The 21,289-nt window shown below is 36.2% G+C and overlaps 1 protein-coding gene across 4 annotated transcripts in view; it reads right to left on the bottom strand.

The window, feature by feature from the left end:
- The window catches only part of VAV3 (vav guanine nucleotide exchange factor 3), a 184,368-nt gene that overhangs the window by 43,311 nt on the left and 119,768 nt on the right, over positions 1-21,289 (bottom strand). For 3 of the 4 annotated variants that reach the window (XM_030032568.2, XM_030032571.2, XM_030032569.2), the window contains exon 19: positions 21,239-21,284. The exons of the other annotated variant lie outside the window; for it this stretch is intronic. In XM_030032568.2, coding sequence (XP_029888428.1) covers positions 21,239-21,284 — 46 coding nt within the window. The remainder of the gene's footprint in view (positions 1-21,238; positions 21,285-21,289) is intronic. 4 annotated transcript variants of the gene reach the window in all.

The following is a 21,289-nucleotide window of genomic DNA, read 5'->3' as shown; positions in this document are numbered from 1 at the left end:
ACACACGTAAAATGACTACTTATTGCTATTTCACTGGTAATTATGATTATTGGCATCTCTGAAAACCAGGCTAAGAGAACATGAGCAAAAAAACCACGCTGTGCCAACTAGCAGAATTATTCAAAAGTTAACACAGAATTAATCATGTTAAAACATGTCATGCCTAGAAAACTTGTGTATAATTCAATATGCTTAATTCTGTAAAAATCCACAGCAATTTTGATTATAAAATTCCATTGGCAGATACAATGTTGGAAGATTTGATCTAACACCTCTTCACATCACTAGAAATAATCCTGTTCATTTAAAACAGACTAACAGGTTAGGGTCTTAACAGACTTTATTACCTTGCTTCAGATCCCTCCTTAAAACTTCTTTGCCATAACGCCTACAGAAACTGTGACAACTACAGCATTGATGTGCTACAGCTGCTCTCTACTATGGTGACCAACAAATCTTATTCTTCTACTGCAATTTTACTACCTACTTTTATCCAACTGTTGTCTTTGGTCTACTTAGGAGTTCTTTGTGCTCAGTGTTGTCTTCGCTAGGAACACACACTGCCCAGTGTAACGCATACGCACTATCACCAGACCTCATAAACCAGTATCTGGAATAACAGGGATACATGGCTATATGCCAGGATTCCCATACATGGCAATAATACAGAAGAACATTGTGATTTCATTATTTACTGTATTACTTTCATTCACCCACTTTAGGAATGATACTATGTCCTAGCTTCAAGGCCGCTGATCAAAGATGCACGTATAAACAAGTGAAATTATTTTCTGGTGCTAATTCTTTAAGCACATGTTAGGCTTGACTCAGATTCTGGAAAGTACTTTGTACCTTGAAGTATAACAACTGAAAGTAAATTCGCTCTCCAACAACAGGAGTGTCTGAGTCACAGAGAATATATTCATTTCAGTATCACCAATACCAGACATGCATAAACAGCCTGTATTGATCAAAGATATAAAAGCAGTGAATGTACAACTAATGTGTTCTACTTGTTGTATGAAAATATCATCAAAAGGACCCGTCCCTGTTACATGATTTTAAACATTTTTGAAAAATCAGTTTTTCCAGGAACAAAAGACTAAATGAAATCTTTGAATCAATCAATCAGAAACAAGCACATATTATTCTGGAATAGCTATTTTTCCATGGATAAATGTTCTTCTCGCAGAACTTCCCTTATATCACCATTAAGCACAGAAGAAATAAATGGGGTACAGAAAAGTTACTAAATTGAGGTAAACATTCAAAGACCTCCAAACAGAATACTCAACTTTCTTTTCACCATATAATTACAGATTTGATGATAGTAGCTCAGAAACAGTTTAGCAGATTAACATTGAGATGGTGTACATTTAATTGGATAGAATTTGGTCAGCCCTTCACATCCTAAACCTATACAAAGTACACTGGAGTGTGATGGATCAAGTCCCATCATTATCACAGGAAGCAGCTCAAACAATCTTTCAGCTGTTTAGCAAGCTTATCCTAAAACTAATTTGTTTCTACTGTTCGTTTTAGAACTTTACTCCCTGAGCATTTAGAATCTTCTACTTTCCAGTGTAAAGTAGTTCATGGCCAACTTACATCCATCTAGAGGAGGCAGTCTGAATAGTTCTTTTCCTTGTCTGCATTTATTTTCATAACATAGTTATAGAGAGCAATCATACCCCTTTTAACCTCCATTTTGCTAGGCTAAATGAGCCAAGTTCTTTTAGACTCTTCTCATAACGGATCAATTCTTCTGAGGCAGTATACCACCTGCTTTACTGAAGTTCAGACAGACAAGATGTAGAGTATTTTCCTTGTCTATCTTGAAATTTCATTCTTAATTGGCACAGGGATTCATCACAAATATACTCATTAAGAATCCTGAGTATTTGCTGTAGTATAATAATGCAGACAAGAAAAAGCAGTATGTTACAGAGTCCTGAAATGTTTAAAGTGTAATTATGGATTATTTGTGATAGAAACAGTATAGAAACATTACGCATTAATGACTGAAATGTGAAATATGATAAGCATTAGAGACACTGCCATTGTGATGTACATAGCTGCAGTACTGAGAGGATCTGACAACTCCAGAAAGCTTCTGGAAACATAACCAGCACAAAAATGTTGTTCATGAGTATGTTTACAAGCAGATAAAATTTGAACACACAGGACAAGGTCAGGATTCAGCCATGCATTACTATAATTAATGTTAAAAATCCCATTGGCTTCTATGAGGTCAGATTTCCACATGACTGAAAGTTTTGTCAGGAAACTTTCTAATTTAAAGATGCAAAACCAGGCCTGCAGTTTCCAACCTTGAAATCAAAAAGCAAACTGATCCAGTTATTCCACCAATAAATAGATGAAATTTACTTCACTCGGAAACCAGGAAAAACCCCAGATTCCTAGAAAAGTCTTCATAGCCAAGCTCTGGGTCACAGACCTAACACAAATTGATAATCTAAATTGTAGCTCATGAGAAAAGCAGAAAGTGTGCTAGAGTCAGCGTTTACGAAGTACCAATTCAGCTATGTTATAGAAAAATAAAACCTTTCATAAACCATACCACAAATTTGAGTATTTAAACTCATAGTTACAAGTCAAGGAAGAAGGTTACATTTTAGAATTAACATAGTACATAGTAAATTAGAATACCCATTATATATGAAATGATGAGAAAGTATAAACAAACTACTTGTATTCCTTACAGCAGCTCTGCCTTTATGAACAGCACTGAATGACCCTCAGAGTTTCATGCTGAGATTCAAAAATGTTATTTTTTGCTAACAACATGCATAATGCATGCCCTATGATGACCTCTATCTGTCAAAATTGATTCCAGCATCTGTTACTTCCAAGCCATACAGAACATGGTTTACACTTTGGGCAGGGATCATTTTAACATACAGGATAATGACATAGAGTATAGAAGACCACGGTTCAAAGGTGAATTTGTGGATATACTATATACTATTAGCACAAAGATGTAAAACAGCTTTGTCTGCATTAAACATCCATTCCTAGGTAACATGAGTCTTGAAGGATGACTTTCTTTTTCTCTCAGGAAAATACAGCCCAGTCAAAAAATATTTATAACCTGATCCAAAACCCACTAATGTAATGGAAGAAAGCCTCCTGACTTCCACGAGGCTTTGAATCTGAAACAGAATTTTAGACTATCTGACAAGGCCACATCTTAATGTTTCCAGAATCTCAACACAATGACATAAGCCTCTCCTATAGGAAATGACATGAAGTCTCACTAATTCTGTCCTTCCTTTGACCAAAAGAGAGGTTTGGGTGTCTGTTTGGAGACTCTGAACTTGCTTTAAACCTTTTTGGTTTATATTTTTGTAGCTACAAAAATAGGAAATGCAGCTCTGCTGAGGAACAGACTGACATTTAGTGATTGATAAGCCTTCCATAGCAAAGACCAGAAGAAACACTCCATCTCAAATCTCAGAGCAAGTGTATCTCCAGCCATCTTCACCCTCCAACCAGGAAATGAGGGCAAAGTAACCCACAACAGTATCTCATTGTCTCATTGGAGTAAATGTCTGAACAGTGACCCAGAGCATCATGAATCATTTCAACATCACAAACTAAAGACACACAGGTAAAGGAGACACTGTATTTAAATAAAAGTGAAGAAATACAAAATTAGTATTTACAGAACAGTAAGTAAAGTTAGACCGTGAAGGTTTCAGATCAAGAAGCATAACTGCAGATAATAAAGTAACAAGGAGTTATGATAAAAAAAGAAAGAGGGAAACAAATGGTAAGGACAGCAGTGTGAATAGCAAGTGGACAGTTATACCCACAATATGAGCATCCATGACAAAAAACATCAGCTTTTGCCACCTTTTTTGGCAATATCTCGGTCCAATACTAATATTATTAAAAGCTAGTTAAAGGGAAGCCCTATTCTGAGCATGGACTACATGAAAACACAGTCCTTTGGCATTCTCTGTATGTTCTTCAAATCAGCTCTGCTAGCTTCAGCTGTTTAAAATTCCTGTTCCTAATCATTTTGTTGCAGACTTAACGGTAAACTGGATTCTCCTCTCTTGCATTTATCAAGAGAGCTGCTTCTTAATTCCTAATCAGTGCCATCTATCTCCACAACCAGTGGAAGTCAATAGCTTTGTACAGTTACTGCCAAAGGCAAAACTTGTCTAGAAGGACTTCTCAGCTGGTGAGGAGACAGGAGAAAAGCAACCCTACATAATTTACAAAAAAATACTTACATTCAGTTTCTGGGGCTGTCTATTAATGACGCAAAAGAAAATAGGTGGGTTTTTTGGGGGTTTTTTTAACTTTAGGCTGAGTGCTTATGACACAAATTACAGAACAGTACTCACATACATGGAACATGCCAGCATAGTCTTTTAAGTGCACTCTTCAGAGCGGGAACGATTTAAATAATTACTATTGGACAAAATTAATACAATGAATAAGTACATAGACATACCTCAAAGAAGATATTTTAATTGAACTTTTAATTCTCCCAGTCTTAAGTCATTATTTTTGTATGTCATCATAATTAAAAGTTCTAATTTTAGATATTGCTTATAAGCCTTACATTCAGGCAATATGACTGAAATGCTGACAGTGCCTAAAAATCAGCTTTGAGTATTTCACTTGTCTGTCTTCTCTTTAGCCATTTTGTCTTTGAGTACTCTTCAATAAAGTCTCAATATTTTTCACATGACTAACCACAACCCCTGAGTTGCTGCTTGACTCAATTTTAAGTCAAAAAACTTCAGAAGGCTGATTATTAAAACATTTAACAGTTACCATAAGCCTTACTCAACTAACTGTTTAAGGTTCTTCTTATATAGTTATACAAGTAGAGCAGCCCTGGCAGAGCTTTCTTCCATGAACAGAGAACTCACAAGCACCAAAAAAAAAAAAAAAAAAAAAAAAAAAAAAAAAATCTTCACTATCTCATAATTCAGATGACAAATTTGTAATGCACTCCAAACATCTGGTAAACATTCATGTTTCTCTTCCACTTCCACAGAAACAGAAGACTTAAAGACTGTCATCCTACAGGACAAATAAAACTACTGAAGAAGTTATTTTCTTTTTTACAGCCCTAGCCCTGCATTCTGTGACTGTCCTCCCTCAACTGTTCCTACCATTGTACCTCCTTAAAACCTTCTGGAAGCAGCATTTGGGGTTTCCTCCAGTCCTTTACTACCTGTCAAATCTTCTGTAATTATTCAAAGACTCAATTTTTCCACCATTTCTTTTTAATGCGGCATATATAAGCTGTATTCTTGGCAGACACCTCTGCAAAAATGGTCAATCATCAACTAAAATGAAGATGTGTGGGAGGAAAAATCTGTCTGCACAGTCTGATCAACAACTTGTTATCAGAAACAGAAAAACACCACAACTCAGGAAGTCCTTTGGCTTCTTCAGGATTTGTAGACCTGATCATTAGCAAAAAGCCCCCTTTTAAGTAGCTGTATCTCCATTTTCCAGTTAAGATCCATGCAAAACTTGTAACTACATTGCAGATCATAGCAGGAATTCATTATAAGGAAAATAAACAAGTCAGCTATGTTATTCAATTTATATGGTTGCATTTTTGAAACTGTGTGACTTCTGAAATATTTCTACATAGGCTGTTTGGGGTTTTTTTTTTTTACAGTAGTTTGTTTTGCTTAAAGAACCATGCATAGACAAACGGACATCTTTCCCTGCTCTGAATATCAGTATTTGACTTAGCTCAAATGTTTTTTCAGCAAAGATATTTGAGGATAACTCTCTATACTTAGTGACAACATAAATTAGCAAAATCAGCAGCATGGGAACATGGACACTCACTGAGGTGGACAGTACCATCTCAGTAACAGCTTTTTACCAGGTCTTCCAAGTCAAGGCCAAACTTTATGCTTAGCTTAGTGCTCCTATAAATACAGCTAGCATTTATTTTGATCAGAAATAAGCAATTTAGCTAAGAAAATGCAGAATCCAACTGAAGTTTCAGAATTGATTTTTTTATTTAGAAAAATAACTCCAACAGAAGGCATTTTCTTACTTAACTCCTAAGCAGGGACATTTGGCACATCGTGACATTCATTTTAAGGAATCTGGAAGCTTGTTGCCTCTGTGCAAGAAAAAACAGGCACTGCAGAAATGTTTCTGAACAGCCATGTTTTTTAAAATTGAGAAAGGCATAAGCGCTGCCCTTTGGGAAACGAATGAACCTATCACTATTTAGATGACCAATGACCATTTGTGTCTTATAGTGGTTCTGCTCACAACTCTCACAGATTCAATCCTCAGGTTTAAATTTCTTTTTTGTTTCTCAAAACAGAACAGAAGGAAAAGAAACTGTGAAGATTTGGGGAAGTTGGGGGACAAAATGTTACAACAGACCAAAAGCAGTCTGAAAACTAGTTAAGTACCTGCAGAAAGAATCTACTGACAGACAAATGCCAACCCATTCCTGTTTGCACAGCAAACATTGTCAGAAGCTGTCTAGGCATCATTCAAACATTCAGTCTTCTTTTAAAATACATACATTTGGTTTTGTACATCCATATGTAACTGCGGCAATAAAGGATCCTATTTTCAGAAAGTCAAGTATGAAGTACTAGAAAGCTCAAGTACCACTAGCTCCAGCTGCACTTGTCAAATCTTTTTAAAATTTTTTTTAAGCTTGACAAAGAAACTTTAGCACATTAATTTAGAAAACCTGGACATGCCCTAGATGGATAACTGTGGATTGCAAATGCAAGAAAGCATGTTTAAAATCACAGAAATTTCATGTGCAATTCCAACATCATGTTGTATTATTTATACTCAAAACCAGGTACTCAGCATTTAAAACTTTGATGTCTGCAGTTTGTCCTCTCTCAAAAAAGAGGGCTCTCTCCAGGACTGCACTGAAAGAAAGCAGAATAGAGCTAGGAAGGTCACTGACTTTATAATGGTCATAGCCACATATATTTTGTGATAAATTAGAGTGAAAACTTATTCTACTTTCGCTGACAGACCTTGGTTTCCTTTTCATAGCATGTCTTCCTCCAAACAAGTGTTAAGGACAAGCTCTTGTGTTTTGTACAATTTAACTTCAAATGCTTATTCAGGCAACTAGTCCTTACTTGCAGTGACACAGGCAGCTGTCTTTGTGAGATCAAGGGTTTTTTGGAATTGTCTAGATTGAGAAGAATCTCAGCACTTTAAACAAACATTAGAAATGGCTGAGTGCTAAATGTCTTATCATGTGACTAAACAATAAAGAATAATCAGGTTTCAAAAATACAGTTTTCATTTGTTTTGACCAAGTAATGAAATTCATCATTTCAATGTAGTGTAGTAGGTGAATTGGGGACATAAATTTTAAAAATAATGTTGCCTCAAAATTAAGAAGCTTCATTATTTTCTTTAAAATTGAGCAAACTACAGTTTTGGCATATGTATTAAAAAGTGTGTTACACAAGGTGTTGTTTTTTATAAAAGCACAAGGTATGAAAATTAACCAGTGTTAATTACCACATCTTTTAATGTGGTGCCATAGACAGGCATGGCATTCTAAAATGTGTATTTGTTCAAACAAGTACCTGCCCTGAGGAGCTAGCAACTTACATTGGGCAGATACTATAGATGAGCTATGAAGGTGTGTCCAGACAGTAGTAGATTATGTGCAGCAAAAGACTCTGAAAAACATGGACAAATCTTGGAAAATACAAATCCATTATTCCACAGAAGTAATTACTCTGAGCTATATTTTTAATACTACCTTCTGCCTGCCCAGGGATGATTCTGCAGCAAGCAGTAAGAGGAAAAAGGCTTGAGAACAAAAGCCCCACTTTGGAAACTGAATTTAATACTGTGAAATCTCATGAATCTTATACAGGACCTAAATAGTTTTCTGTCGTTGAGCATTCACAGATTGAATAATTTTGACAAGAACTTGGTCAATTACATATAAACAAACATAAGCTTTGTCCCTTCTAAAAAATAAATATACTGCAGTAAGAATATGTTTGTCAAATCTCACCTGCAGTGTGCCCAAAAGCATGGCATGACAGGAAGCAGCCCTACCTTTCAACAAGTCTATTCAGCATAAATGGTTTTAGTCATCCTGCTGAACACACTGTACACTTCAGTGTACAGATACTGTACACTAAAATAATAATCATGGCCAGCAAGATGGTAACCCATGAAAACACACACCTATGCCACCTAGAATCTTTCACAGGTCTCACAATTTAAAAACATCCATTGTTGAAAATGGGCTGATTTCATTCATCAAACATTGCAAAAATGAAAATTAAATTATCTTTCACACAATTTCTTTTGTGCTCAGTATTGACTAATAGCATCTGCCTCTTCGGTAACAGACTTCACTCTCCATTTCTGCTACATACAAGAAATAAAGTCTCTGGCAATAGAGGAGTTTTCAATTATTACATAACATGAAGGGGAAGTGGCTGATGCCTGGCAAAGCAGACAGGTTCCAGCAAATGACAGAATAATCTTACCTGCACACACCCTCTTCATACTGCTACATAATCCTTCAGCTTTTCAAGTTAAACACTCTTGTGATCTTCCTCTTTCAGCAATTTTTCTTTTCTGTGGCCTCTACCCTGATTATGGCAGATACCTCTTTTACTTCTTAACTGACAGTTCTTAATCTAAATGCAAACAAATTTCAGGCTATATAGACCTTCTTTGCATGGAAGCATCTGTAGATGAATGTTGCCAAGAATTATGGCATTATGTTAAGCAATGAAAAAACACTGTTGCTTTGGCTGAAACAAACTTGCTTTCAAAAAGTATGCCTACTGATTTCTGGTTTGTACAGGTTACAGTGAATATTTTTTTTTCTTTGGGAAAAGAGCACAAGACTTGCTTTCCTTACAAAATATTTGTGTTTTAAAAGTATAAAAGGATAAGTACGTATTTCGCTGTTACCGCAATGTAGTTAAAATTGTTTATCCCTAAATAACATACACTTGTGATTTTGGTTTTATGCCACTACTTTGCAAATTTAAAGCATTGGCAATCTATGAAAATAACTTCTAAGACATCCAAAAGGCATAGTATTTTGTGATACCTCCAGCTTTTCCACAAATTTGTAGTATCCCTAGCCTCATTCAGTTGACATACCTATACACAGACATTCAGACCACATTTTAAGTATCCACTGAGTATAAAAATATATATCTCTTACATATTATGTGGTCTCACTGTCTTCATTTAGAAGTTACCCTTTCTTTTCTAGCAGAACTGGTGTATCAAAAATTATTTACTACTCTGATGCACTAAAGCTTCTGCAAACTCCCTCCCTTTTTATCAAAGAAAAATATTTTCAATTTTTAGTACTAGTTTTAAAAATTGTTTAAAAAATTGAATCACTTAATTTTCTGTGTTTACATATAAATAAGTCCTTAACTTGAAGATGGATCACATGGTGAATAAATAATAAGCAGTAAAAGGGTGTTGTTTTAAAAATAAAAATGAAAATATACAATAAAATCATCCATGATCACTTGATCTTTGTTGCAAAATCAAGAGGTTATTGGTAAATTATCATAGGCAATAAAGATGGGAATCAAATCCAGTCCCCTCTCAAGATGTCAGTCTTGCCATAATAATCAGGCTCCATCTTAAAGCCTTTTTGTTTCTTTCCCTCCCCCCAAGAAAATCTTCGTATATTCTTCTTCCCAATAGTGAAGGTTCTCCTTCTATTTTCTGTGTCCAGTCTGAATGTGTACTCCAGCAAACAATGGGTAATTCATTAGGACATAAACCATACCTGAAAGCAATAAAGGATATGAGTTGAAGTTACGTCTAACCGAGGATGAGTGTATTCTGTTGCACCCCCACTAACTGTGCAGCCTCAGGACTGAGCTGGTTCACCAACCCAATGAGAAAGAAAATCACTTATTTCCCCATCGCTGCCACTGCCTCCCATTTTCCCATTCTCCCAATGAGAGTTTTCCATTCTCTCATTGAAGTGACTTAGCTCTGTGACCAGACAATCATTAGATTCAAAAGAAAGGGCAGCGAGGGAACAGCTGAGTAGGAAAACGCACCACACCTTGTGGCAACAGCCTGTAGTCACATCAAAGAATCACCAGAGATCAAACTGACACTAGCAGAACACCCAGAGTTGGTTGTTTCTCCCAAAAATACTGCCCTGACAAAGAATACCACTTACATACTTAAATCCCAGCATCAGCTCTTTAAGATTACTTGACCATTCAAAAGTTTCTCAGATGCCTGAGCCATGTGCAGAGCAAAGTACAATTACGGGACTTAAATCAATACCACCAGAAACGGACAAATAACAAAACCAGCCCACAATGCACGAGAACAGCCAGAGACTTAAGTCTCCATCATTAAGTCTCATACTCTTTTCCTTTTGAGCTTTTCTCTTTATTTATCCTCTCTTCTCCCCACAATCAGGCAAAAAAGGAAGAAGGGGAAAACTATAGGGCAACCTGTAGAGTCTTACAGGGAAAAATAACTACACACACACATACCCCCCAAGAAAAAAACCCACGTTTAAATTGTAGAAGACGTAGGGGCATTAAGTGAATTCCACTGTACTAAAATGATTACTGCTAGTTGCAAGATGACTGCTAATGCCAGGGGTGAGATGCTATTCTGGAAGGAAAGCTATGATCCATACATGCAGCTTTTGTTGTTGTATCATATTTCATGCAATTTATTGCTGTCAAACCCAATTAAGGAAAAAATCCAAGAACCATAAACATGCTGCTTTATCATCTAAACTAAAAGATATAGTGCCTCACGCTCTCTCCTCTCCCCACATCTGCTCCAAATGCGCTGGTTAAAGAATATCCTCTAAAGTTAGTGGAACTGAGGCATGTTTTCAAGATATCAGATAATGAAGTTACGATTTAATTCCCTGTTACACACTAAAGCTAAAGAAATGCAAGTTCCGAAACGTGCAAGACTGAACATGTCTTCTATTTATTTGCAGGTCAGCAAGAGCAGCAATGGGGGCTGAACTCAAGTGCTTTCTCTAAATCCCTTATAAAGATACCTGACCTTTTTTCCTGGATAAACCACATCAAAGGGTTAAAACAAGTGGGTTGAATGAATTGATTCTACTGCAAAATCAATCACATCAATTTTTATACTGTCACTACTTGGAAAGACTAAGTACTAAATAAATTCAAATATGAAATTGCTGAGCAGTTTAATTGTGATCTGCAACCTATTTCTTAAAACAGCCTCAGTACCATAGAAATAAGAGGTTAAGTGTGAAAGCAATGCTTTAAAGCAACTCCGTTATAATCAACAGATGTCCCAACACGGATATCTGATATTTGTACAAGGCAGACTGGTAAAGCCTACTATCAAATCAAAATTTGCAAATATATGGATAAATATAATATAAAGACTAAAAATACTTTTTAAAGGAAAATCAGGGGATATTGTTTAGAGTTTTTTTGAAGTAGACAATGAACATGAGTATCAAGATTATATATTAATACAGATTAGCAAAATAATTTTAACAGGACTCACTATGAGGCTCTCTTCTAGTTTTCACAATATGAGAGGCAAAGCTCCCCCCAGATAAATAAGCAGCAAAAGGACAGGAAGTAAAATGTTGAAACAGTAACATCTTTTCAAATAGAAGCTGGTTTCCAAAAGGGTCACCCAAAGGAATCCATGCTTGGACATCCATTGGTCAAAAATTAATAAGCAGTATTGAAATGGGAGTAAAAGTGGATTAAACCTTGTAGAAGGTGCAAAATTATTTCTTTAAAAAGAACACTACTTGCAAAGAATTGAAGGAAGATTTCATGAACTGAAGTGCCTGTACAACAGGATTACAAATCACGGAATAAAGTTGTCTGGAAGAACCTTTGGAGGCCATTTGGTCATAACTTCATGTAAAATGTAACTTAAAAAATACAAAGTAACATATGGGTTGAATATTCATGCCTAATCATGGACTCTAAAACAGCTACCATCACATAGACAACAGTTCTCAGAGTAATTGCTAACTATTCTTTAAAATCAGTTCTTTAAGATCATAATCTAATTCTGCTATGTATGAATACTAAGAAATTTCTTGGAGCAGACCACAGAAATAGAAAGAACCACCACTCTTGAACCTAGAAGCATGCAGACAAGCAAACAGGATGGTCAGACATACAGAAAAGCTTCTGTGTCAAGAATTAAGCAGATAATGGCTCTTCAGGTTAGAATAGAGATGACTGAAGGGGATATGCCAGAGACAATTCAAGAGTGGCACAGAGACAATAAGCAGAGAAAAAGTATTCATTATTTCTTTATTTATTATTCACTTTCTTGATTCAAAAAATAGGAGGTGTCAAAAAAATAGGCAGCAGGTTTAAAACAAAAAGAAGTACTTTATTCACACAACTAATTATGAAAGTAACAGTTAAAGGATGTTGTGAAAACCAAGAATTTAGGTTGGTTCAAGAAGTGCAATGAAAATATGTGGAAGAAAAATTAAGACCTAAGAAACAAAAACACAAGGTACTGGGGGAAGTTACCACAATATCTTACCCCATATTCTATCCTTAAGCATCCATTTAATTGGCTACTGTTGAAGAAGGGATCCTGGGATAGATTGGCCTGCAGCCTAACTCAGCCTCATTGTTGTCTTCCCTAGGAAGCTCAAAGAGGTGAGCAGATAAAACACTCTCCTGAAAAGCAGCATCAGTTTCTCAGGCTCTTCCCTCTGGCCCCTTCTACCAAGCTGTAAAACTTTCCTCAGGCAGAAGGCAGAGGCAGTTCTGGGAGCTTTTCTTCTGTGAATTTTCAGCAGTCTTTTTTCTCCCATGGGATGGCTGCTTTCAGTTTTACAATGTTTCCCAAATTCTTTGTGTGAGAATTACTTTGAAGTAGTGATCAAATACTGATTTAGTTAAATGAGTGAGCCACAAAAAAAGAAACCATATGCTTTAGAGTACTGTTAAAATTCAGTAACTTTTGACTATTTTTAATCATTCATTGCCTTATTGTCTTTGGTTTGCCTTCTGAGAATGACGGTACCCTGAAGATTTAAAACAGATCTGAAAATAGATGGGTAAATGCAATTCTCCTCTTGAAGATGAATACAAGATTTCTAAGTCCCAACAAACTTTAGCAAAATGCTACATAATTCCCTTCTTGCTGTGATAACTAAAGGCAACTTTGCACCATATGATTTCTGCACATGCCTTCTTTGGTTTTTTTAAGTGCTGTACTAATTTTTTGTGTACATAAAACACAAAACAGTATATTTTTTGTTTTATTGATCATACTTGTAAGCCCATTTTGTTCACTTTTACCTTAATCTTTTTCTCCTTTCTGCCTGCCAACTCCCTTGTAGTTATCTGTAAACAGTGACGTTTTGCTTAGAACAGTCCATGCTGAGAGTGTTTTTATGCAGGAAAAAAAAAAAAGATATTGTAGGATTTTTAACGTACCTCAACTTAAAAATTATGGTAATACATGCTAAGCATGTGTTAAACACCATTATTTCTCTAAGAGAAAAATAAAATGTTAGTTGCTCAAGATACAGAGACAGTCCCAAAAACACATCCAGTAAGACAAAAGAGCCTAAATTACTCAACTACAAACTAATCTTGCAATCCAACCGACAAGGATGAAAGAGTTTGACAAAATAAATATATTTCACCCTTTGGCATCTGGGTCTTCTGATGTTTAATTAAAAGAAAAGGCTAAAGGCTATGTTCTTCTCTGAATGTTAGCTCACTGCTGAGATGCCAAAGGGACAGGCACCTTTCAAAATACCTCTCCCCAACAGGAATGTAAAAATAATTTTAATTTAAAATATAACAACCCAAATAAAATTAATTAAACTGCATTTGAAATGCTTCATTGGAAGACAAAATTCTGCTTTGCCTTCCAGAAATGCATTAGTGGAAAATTTCTTGGTGCAAAATATTAGACATGTTCTTTCTTGTATCACAACAAAGATGAATTTGTTATTTTGGGAAACAACAATAGCTCAGCACACGGCATTAGCATGGTAGTAAAAAAAAGCTAGGATCCTGAATGTAATATGTATTTTTAATAAATGTGAGATAAGTTAATTTGATCTCACAAATTAGGTCACACAATTCGGTGTATCTCTAAATTCACTGTTGCTGAGGTCCACCTGGAAGTTGTCCCAGTAACTGCTCCTAAGAACATGGTGACCGCAAAGGAATTCACTGACTCTGGTCTCAAACCCCAACACTGTACCAGCCACATGACGTAAAACATGTTAAAACACATCTATCAATACTAAGAGCTGGTCAGGTTAGAGCTGCAATCCAAGTCCTTGAAGGACTCCAGAACATTCAGAATTATACAGCAAGCCAGCAAGCAGTATTGCCTTTATCCTGCTAAGGAGTCTTCCTTCTGCAGCAAGCGTGCTCCTAGCTGCCCTGTTAGACGAGTTCATACCTGCAATTCACCTGGTTCACATAGATTGCTAGAGACAGGCACTGTATACTTTATATGCACCTTGAACAACATGTTTAGATCCTGTGTAGACAAGGAAAAAGCATCCACAACTCAATAAAACCCACCCAAAAGTTAAGCATATGTGTTACATATATGTATAATCAAAGCTCGGTTTTGGTTCTGTAGCTTAACACATTACCACGTAGAGAAGTCTTTAGCTACTTCGCAAATCTAATGCTCCGCAAACAGTACAAAATTATCTCTAGGGAAAACACGCAAAACTATATATACTTTGCTATGATTGTTAATTATTAGACACACTTTATGTCCAAGAGGAGTAGACATTTGAGTTCCTTCAAGTCTCTAAAACAGTAATTTCTCTCTCTCTTTTTTTTTTAAAGCCATATAGGCTGCATTTTTATCTATAATAGGAAGTTGCAAAAACTAAATCAAAAGGACATAAACAATCAGGTCATTCTGGTTAGTCTGCATGCAGCAAGCCTCCAAGTCTCCTGGTCAGTTACAGGATGTGATGGATGTTTTACTACTATGAACTTTACTAGGTTATCCCATACCAGTAAGCAGCGGGAAAGACCTCGAACTTGTCAAACAACAAACTTCCTTCGCTAGAGGAAGTTTTGTGAAACATTTCTCTTTCCTCCAGTATTCCTTCAGGCTTTCCCCGATTTAATTTACAGTCAGCTGCTCCTTCACGTACACATTCATTTTGACCAGCCATTAAAACACATGGTTATGTTCAATGTAAACAGTACCTAAAGCTGAAAAGAATGTCTTATGTATACTCTAGTACTTGAGTTCATGCTCCCCCAGAAGTCAACTCCCCCAGAAGCTTTTCATAGATATTTAACAGAGAAAGAAATAAGCCCGTGGGACTCTGAGCGTGGTCCTGAGGGAAGATGCAGAAACAAATGGCCTGTAATGATTTGCTCTACTCAGTCTGAAAGGAAAGACAAGACCTATTAGAGGGGATTGCTATTCAATCCTATGTTTTATTGACAGGAAATATAATTAACACTACCGAATGTCTCAGAAAAATACCTATCGATGTATTTCTTGATTCTATACACAGAAACTCCTTTACTAAAGGAAAAAATGCTACCTTGGTCTAATCCACCTTGATGAAGAGAGTCATAATAAAGAGATACTATTAGTGACATCAGTCGGCTCCTCACTTCTCATGAGAAAACTAAATCCTGGGGGCTTGCTTAATTGGCTTTTTATTTTTGGTAGACCTTTTTCTGTGGCTTAAAACCAAGATAAATTTTTGTTCTCAGCAATGATATTGACAGTCAGTTAGTAATGGACCACAGAGATGCAGCCAGAATCACAGGTAGCTGCCCCCATTGCTGAAATGGAGAAATAAATTCCTGAATGCCAGTTTTTCAGCACTGGGCTTCATGTTGCACAAGGTTATCTTTTCTTATCCACGAAATTGGGTATTCTCTATACAGGGCTGAACGAGAAAGCCAACAGTCAATCAGGACTACCAAGGACTTGCCTTGATAGTTCATAAGACAAGAAAATGAGAGACATGCTTCAAATTCTCAGTTAAAGACAGTAGTTTTATCTTTAACAACTAGATGCTTGGCAAAGAATTATCTGCAGGTTGGGATATCCCAGCATTTGAATTTGGGCCAGATTTTGCTTTTGGCTGGGCATATGGTTGGAATGGCACTGAAATGGAAATCAGAGTTAGACTTGCATATCACAGAGCACACTGTGTCAATTTGTTGAAATATCTCACAGTCTAATACACCTCATTCTTAACTGAAAAGGAAATTTAAACTGCCAATATTACACTATCCCCTAATTTTTACTGTGAAGACAAGACGCAATCATTACCACAATACACAAACATCTGAATACTGTTTCACTGCTTAGTAATCACATGTAACAATGACATAAGCTAGTTTAAACATTCCACAATCCAATTTCAACAAAATATGAAGCACACAGTAGCTCATTTCCCACTATGTATAATTAAATAAACATATCTCCAATGCTGTAGTTCTCCCTGCACAGATTTTTTTTTTTTTTTAAACATATACACTTCAGGCCATAAACCCAATTATTCTCTTCAGATCCTTTTCTTTATATCTGTGTAAAATCAGTATTACAAGATTGCTTCACAAAGCAAGTATGGACCAGACACCAACCAGAAATACAGATACCTCTATTTAAAATTACTATTTGAACTTTGAACTCCTAGGCTGAAAAACAGCTTTGCCCAGGCTATTGCATTGCATACATTACTTGTTAATATTGTGTCCCCCAAAAAGAACCCAAGTCAATATTTTACTTTCTTTGAAGGGAAAAGACCTGTTGGTTCTATCCCTCAGTTCAGAACTAAGGTTTTCTAAGCTTTAATCCATGCTTATGAAGAAAACAGCTAGTGTAAGAAGTCAGAACATTTTCAGTGACGTTCTTTCACAGATCAGATTTTGAGTTTAATCTGCAATGAATCTTGAATATAAGGCTTCTAGTGTTCTATTTTTACCAAGTTTATCCTTCTGATATGAAATATACTTTCACACTTTTAGAGATTACACTTCCAATGTTTATATTAGGAGAACTGTTTAGGGTAAAACTAGTTTTAAAAACACTAAGCTGTAAATCTATCACATTTAGACTCTTTATACAGTTAAAAAAATAAAAATATAGCAAACATACACTGTATTATTCCAATAGCTGAGAAAGAGAAATAAAATAATTTTTGCTCTTACTAAAATAACATAAAAATTACTTCTATTAAAAACATTGATCAGATTGCATCATCCTTCTCAAGAAAACATACAAAGCGTTAATTTATGCTTGTGAATATAGATTTGTCATTCAAGTCAATAGTGCGAATCACATGCTTAAAATTAAACACATGCATGAAAGTTTTCATGACATTCCTTACACAAGGAAAAACATGTTATATAATTATCACTCCATATGCCCATTCCAGGCAAAAACCGATACCAATCTAAATCACTTCTCAAATACATTTAAGCAGTATCATGTTGTTCTATGGTAAAATGCAAACTCTAGACCAATTTTTCCTGGCTTTATAGGTGCGTATGCATTTACAGGTTCATTCTCTCCATGGCTTTTATTATCTGCTGATTAATCCAAAGAAAGGTTATCTAAAACATGTCTCCCCTAAAACTTAGTACCTGGACCAATTCAGGAGGCCGTCTGCAACTGGACCACAGGCTGAAGTCACAGTGCACAGCATAAAGAAAAGACAAAGTCGTATTTTCTTTTTATTTTCAATTTGTTCTTCACTTGTACAGTTTCTGCACATATTTCTTTTCTCATGACTGTTTCGTATCCCAGGAATTTCTCTGCCTCATCATCCATTAATCACTTTTCCTTCTACCCTTCCTTCTTATTCAGCACAAAGCAAATCTCAAGGAGGAAACTGTCACTGTCAAAACTTTTAACCAAACTTCAAAGAACAACAAATGAAACAGCCATGAACAACTTATTGCTTTTAGGGTACTTCAGCTAGATAGGTTCCTCCATCAATGAGCTTCATCAGCAGAAGACGAGATAATTTAATCCAGTATCCTCACATTGTTTTGTTTAGACCATCCTTCTACTCACTTCTCATCAACTTAAATGACTTACCATTCAGGGCTAAGCTGTGTCAGTAAAAGTTGAATTTGGCTCTAACAAGCATAAAAAGAGAAGCACAAAGCATCAACTTGACTACGCTACGCCTCCTGCATTCATTATTCTTTACTAAAATAGCCAAAGACAGACAACAGAAAGAGACAAGACAGAACATGATGTTGAAAAGTTTGTGCTAAAATACTTGCAACCCAAAATAATTGTATTTACTGCTGATATCAAACTCCATCAATATTTAGACACTGCAGGTGCCGGTTATTGATTCACAGCAAATGCCTGCTTTCCTAAACTAGTACCCATGCTTCAGCACCATAACATGCAACACAGGTAGCGGCAGCATATTAAACCTCCTAAAGACAAACCAGTCTGGGCAGCAAACTTCTTTTGTTTTTTAAAAAAAGACAGCACATTAAAATTTAAATGTTATCTCTGACTTTGACTACCTCTCTGTCCTAGTTTCAGCTGGGATAGAGTTAACTGTCTTCCTAGTAGCTGGTACAGTGCTATGTTTTGAGTTCAGTATGTGAAGAATGTTGATAACACTGACGTTTTCAGTTGCTGCTAGTAGTGTTTAGACTAACATCAAGGATTTTTCAGCTTCTCATGCCCAGCCAGCAAGAAAGCTGGAGGGGCACAAGAAGTTGGCACAGGACACAGCCAGGGCACCTGACCCAAACTGGCCAACAGGGTATTCCATACCATGGGACGTCCCATCTAGTATAGGAACTGGGGAGTGGGGGCGGGGAATCGCCGCTCGGGGACTAGCTGGGTGCCGGTCGGGAGGATGGTGAGCAATTGCACTGCGCATCATTTGTACATTCCAATCCTTTTATTATTGCTGTTGTCATTTTATTAGTGTTATCATTATCATTATTAGTTTCTCCTTTTCTGTTCTATTAAACTGTTCTTATCTCAACCCACGGGTTTTGCTTCTTTTTTTTCCCCGATTTTCTCCCCCATCCCACTGGGTGGGGGGGGGGAGTGAGTGAGCGGCTGCGTGGTGCTTACTTGCTGGCTGGGATTAAACCACGACACTCTCTCAGTGAAAAAGAGCACCATGGTGCTAGGATTTCCAGAGATTTATATGCCAGTGTTCTCAAACAGCTCTTAGGATCAATGCTGTATGTATGCCTGAAACAACTGATGTCTTACAAGTGCTGCTCTCTGGGTAGCATCTTCTGTCTGTCAAGGCAATGCGCAATCTGATGAGCAATATTACTTAGAATATGCCAAAGAGATGCCAAGAGTTTACCAAAGACATGTCTTTAAATCTCTACCAAGTTACAGCAGGACTCAGAATGCATATGCTGACAAAATGCAAATAAAAAAGCTCACTTCAGTTTGAAAACTGACTAAGTATATGTACGGAGCACATTAGTACGTAGTATCTTTTTTATTACTATTTATTTTAAAAAATTATACTGTCAGAAGAAATCCTGTAAGACAGTCTTCTGCAACAATCTCTCTAATAAAGGGACCTAACCGTAACACAAATGTTCTGCATCGCTACTGGCTTTCAAAAATGTAACAAGGACCAAGAACTTCACTCAATAAGACTATCCCAACACTCAAAGAACTGTTTTGTGTAGGTAAATGGATAGGGTGGGGTGCAGCACAACCATATTTTAGGCATTGGTTACATATAGCTTTTAAACATCTATTTAATTCAATGACTCTGGTGATTTGAATGGTACTTAGTCTTCAATAAAAATTAATTTTAAAGTATCCTTGTATATGAAGATCATGTAAATACTTCCGTCAGACTTCAACAGCAAGTAAAACCACCAGTTTACTCAAAAAGTTCTCAAAGCTATATTACCCAACCTTTTAGAAGTCTACATGAGACAGCTATATTTAAAGATCCAGACCTATAAGGACTATTGTGCAAGCACAGATTACACTTCACTGCAACAAATACCACTAAATTGGAAGAACTCAAACAATCCCACTTAGAAGAAGTATTCTCATCCTCTTCTGCATTATTTAATTGATATTCTTGTTATTTCCCCCTCTGACTGTATTAATTTTCAGAGTTACAGGGCGCTCATTTTTTTCTTTTTTCTTTAATGACTTCAGTCAACAATACGCAAGAACAATTTAGGAGTATCATGAAGCAATTTTTTTTTTTGCTAGAGGGAACAAAGTGACGATACGTGTTCCAAAACATGTCAAAGGTAGGTGAGTAAGAAAGGTGTGGTCTGCTTCAGCTAGTTACAACATTTAGACTTTCAGGGCCAAGGCAGCTGCAGTGCTAGTGGCACAACCAGCATTCCTACTTTTTGAAAAGTGCTTAGTTCTGCCAGGCTGTAATGTGGTGCATAGAGTTGCCATCCTGTTTCATGTTTGACTCCCAACTACTCTCAGGTGTCCGTATCTAGAAATATTTAATAATCTACAGCTTAGTTTTATTCCAAATAATATCTGCATAACAAATCTCCAGTAATTAAACTATACAAGAAACCTAAAGGACAGAAATGTAATTACTATAAAAACATGACACTAAAAATATGACACAGTTACACTGAAAACCATTGAGTATTTTATACAGACACATAATGGGTCTCCAGAGGAAATGTTCACCCACTTGAGTACACAGTGTATAAGCAAGCACTTAATTTTCGTAAGGGCTGCTGCTGCCATGATTCCACAAAAGTATCTACTATAAACAGGAAGAATAAAATCACTTTGAAATTCTACATAAAACTGCAATTTGTTTATGCCTTTTAGAAGAGCATCCCATATTCAATACAGCTAAGCACTGAGCACCACTATAGTTAGGAGAGTTGAGAATACCCACAACTTTGCAGATCAGAACCTAAACTTTATAAGCAACTGTCTGCTTTTCATCACTTAGTTACTTCTTTTAAAACTGCAAAGTATAGTAGGGTGGGTCATGTTAACCAAAAACCCAGAGGCATTTTGTTGATCAGATAGAACTGAAGCACTGCTTAAGAACACAAGGAAAAAAAATTAGAATACAATCAGCTGACCTTATCTTTGAAATCAGAAAAAGAGCAATCACTTTAGACTTTCACGACTTTAGCAATAAAGTTCTCAAAATTGCATGCATTACAATAGCATTCATAATGCAACTTGATAAAGTGAGTTATCTCGCTCTTTTTATTTCATGTTTAACTATTGAAAAAGTCATGACACAAACCTGGGTCCACATGTCTAGAGTTTCTTCTAATTCCATTTGTTCTTTTCTGCA

Source organism: Aquila chrysaetos, chromosome 12, assembly GCF_900496995.4.
Source record: "Aquila chrysaetos chrysaetos chromosome 12, bAquChr1.4, whole genome shotgun sequence".
In the NCBI taxonomy this organism is placed as follows: Eukaryota; Metazoa; Chordata; class Aves; order Accipitriformes; family Accipitridae; genus Aquila; species Aquila chrysaetos.
The sequence above is the reverse complement of the archived record's forward strand: the minus strand, read 5'-3'. Positions and strand labels throughout refer to the sequence as shown.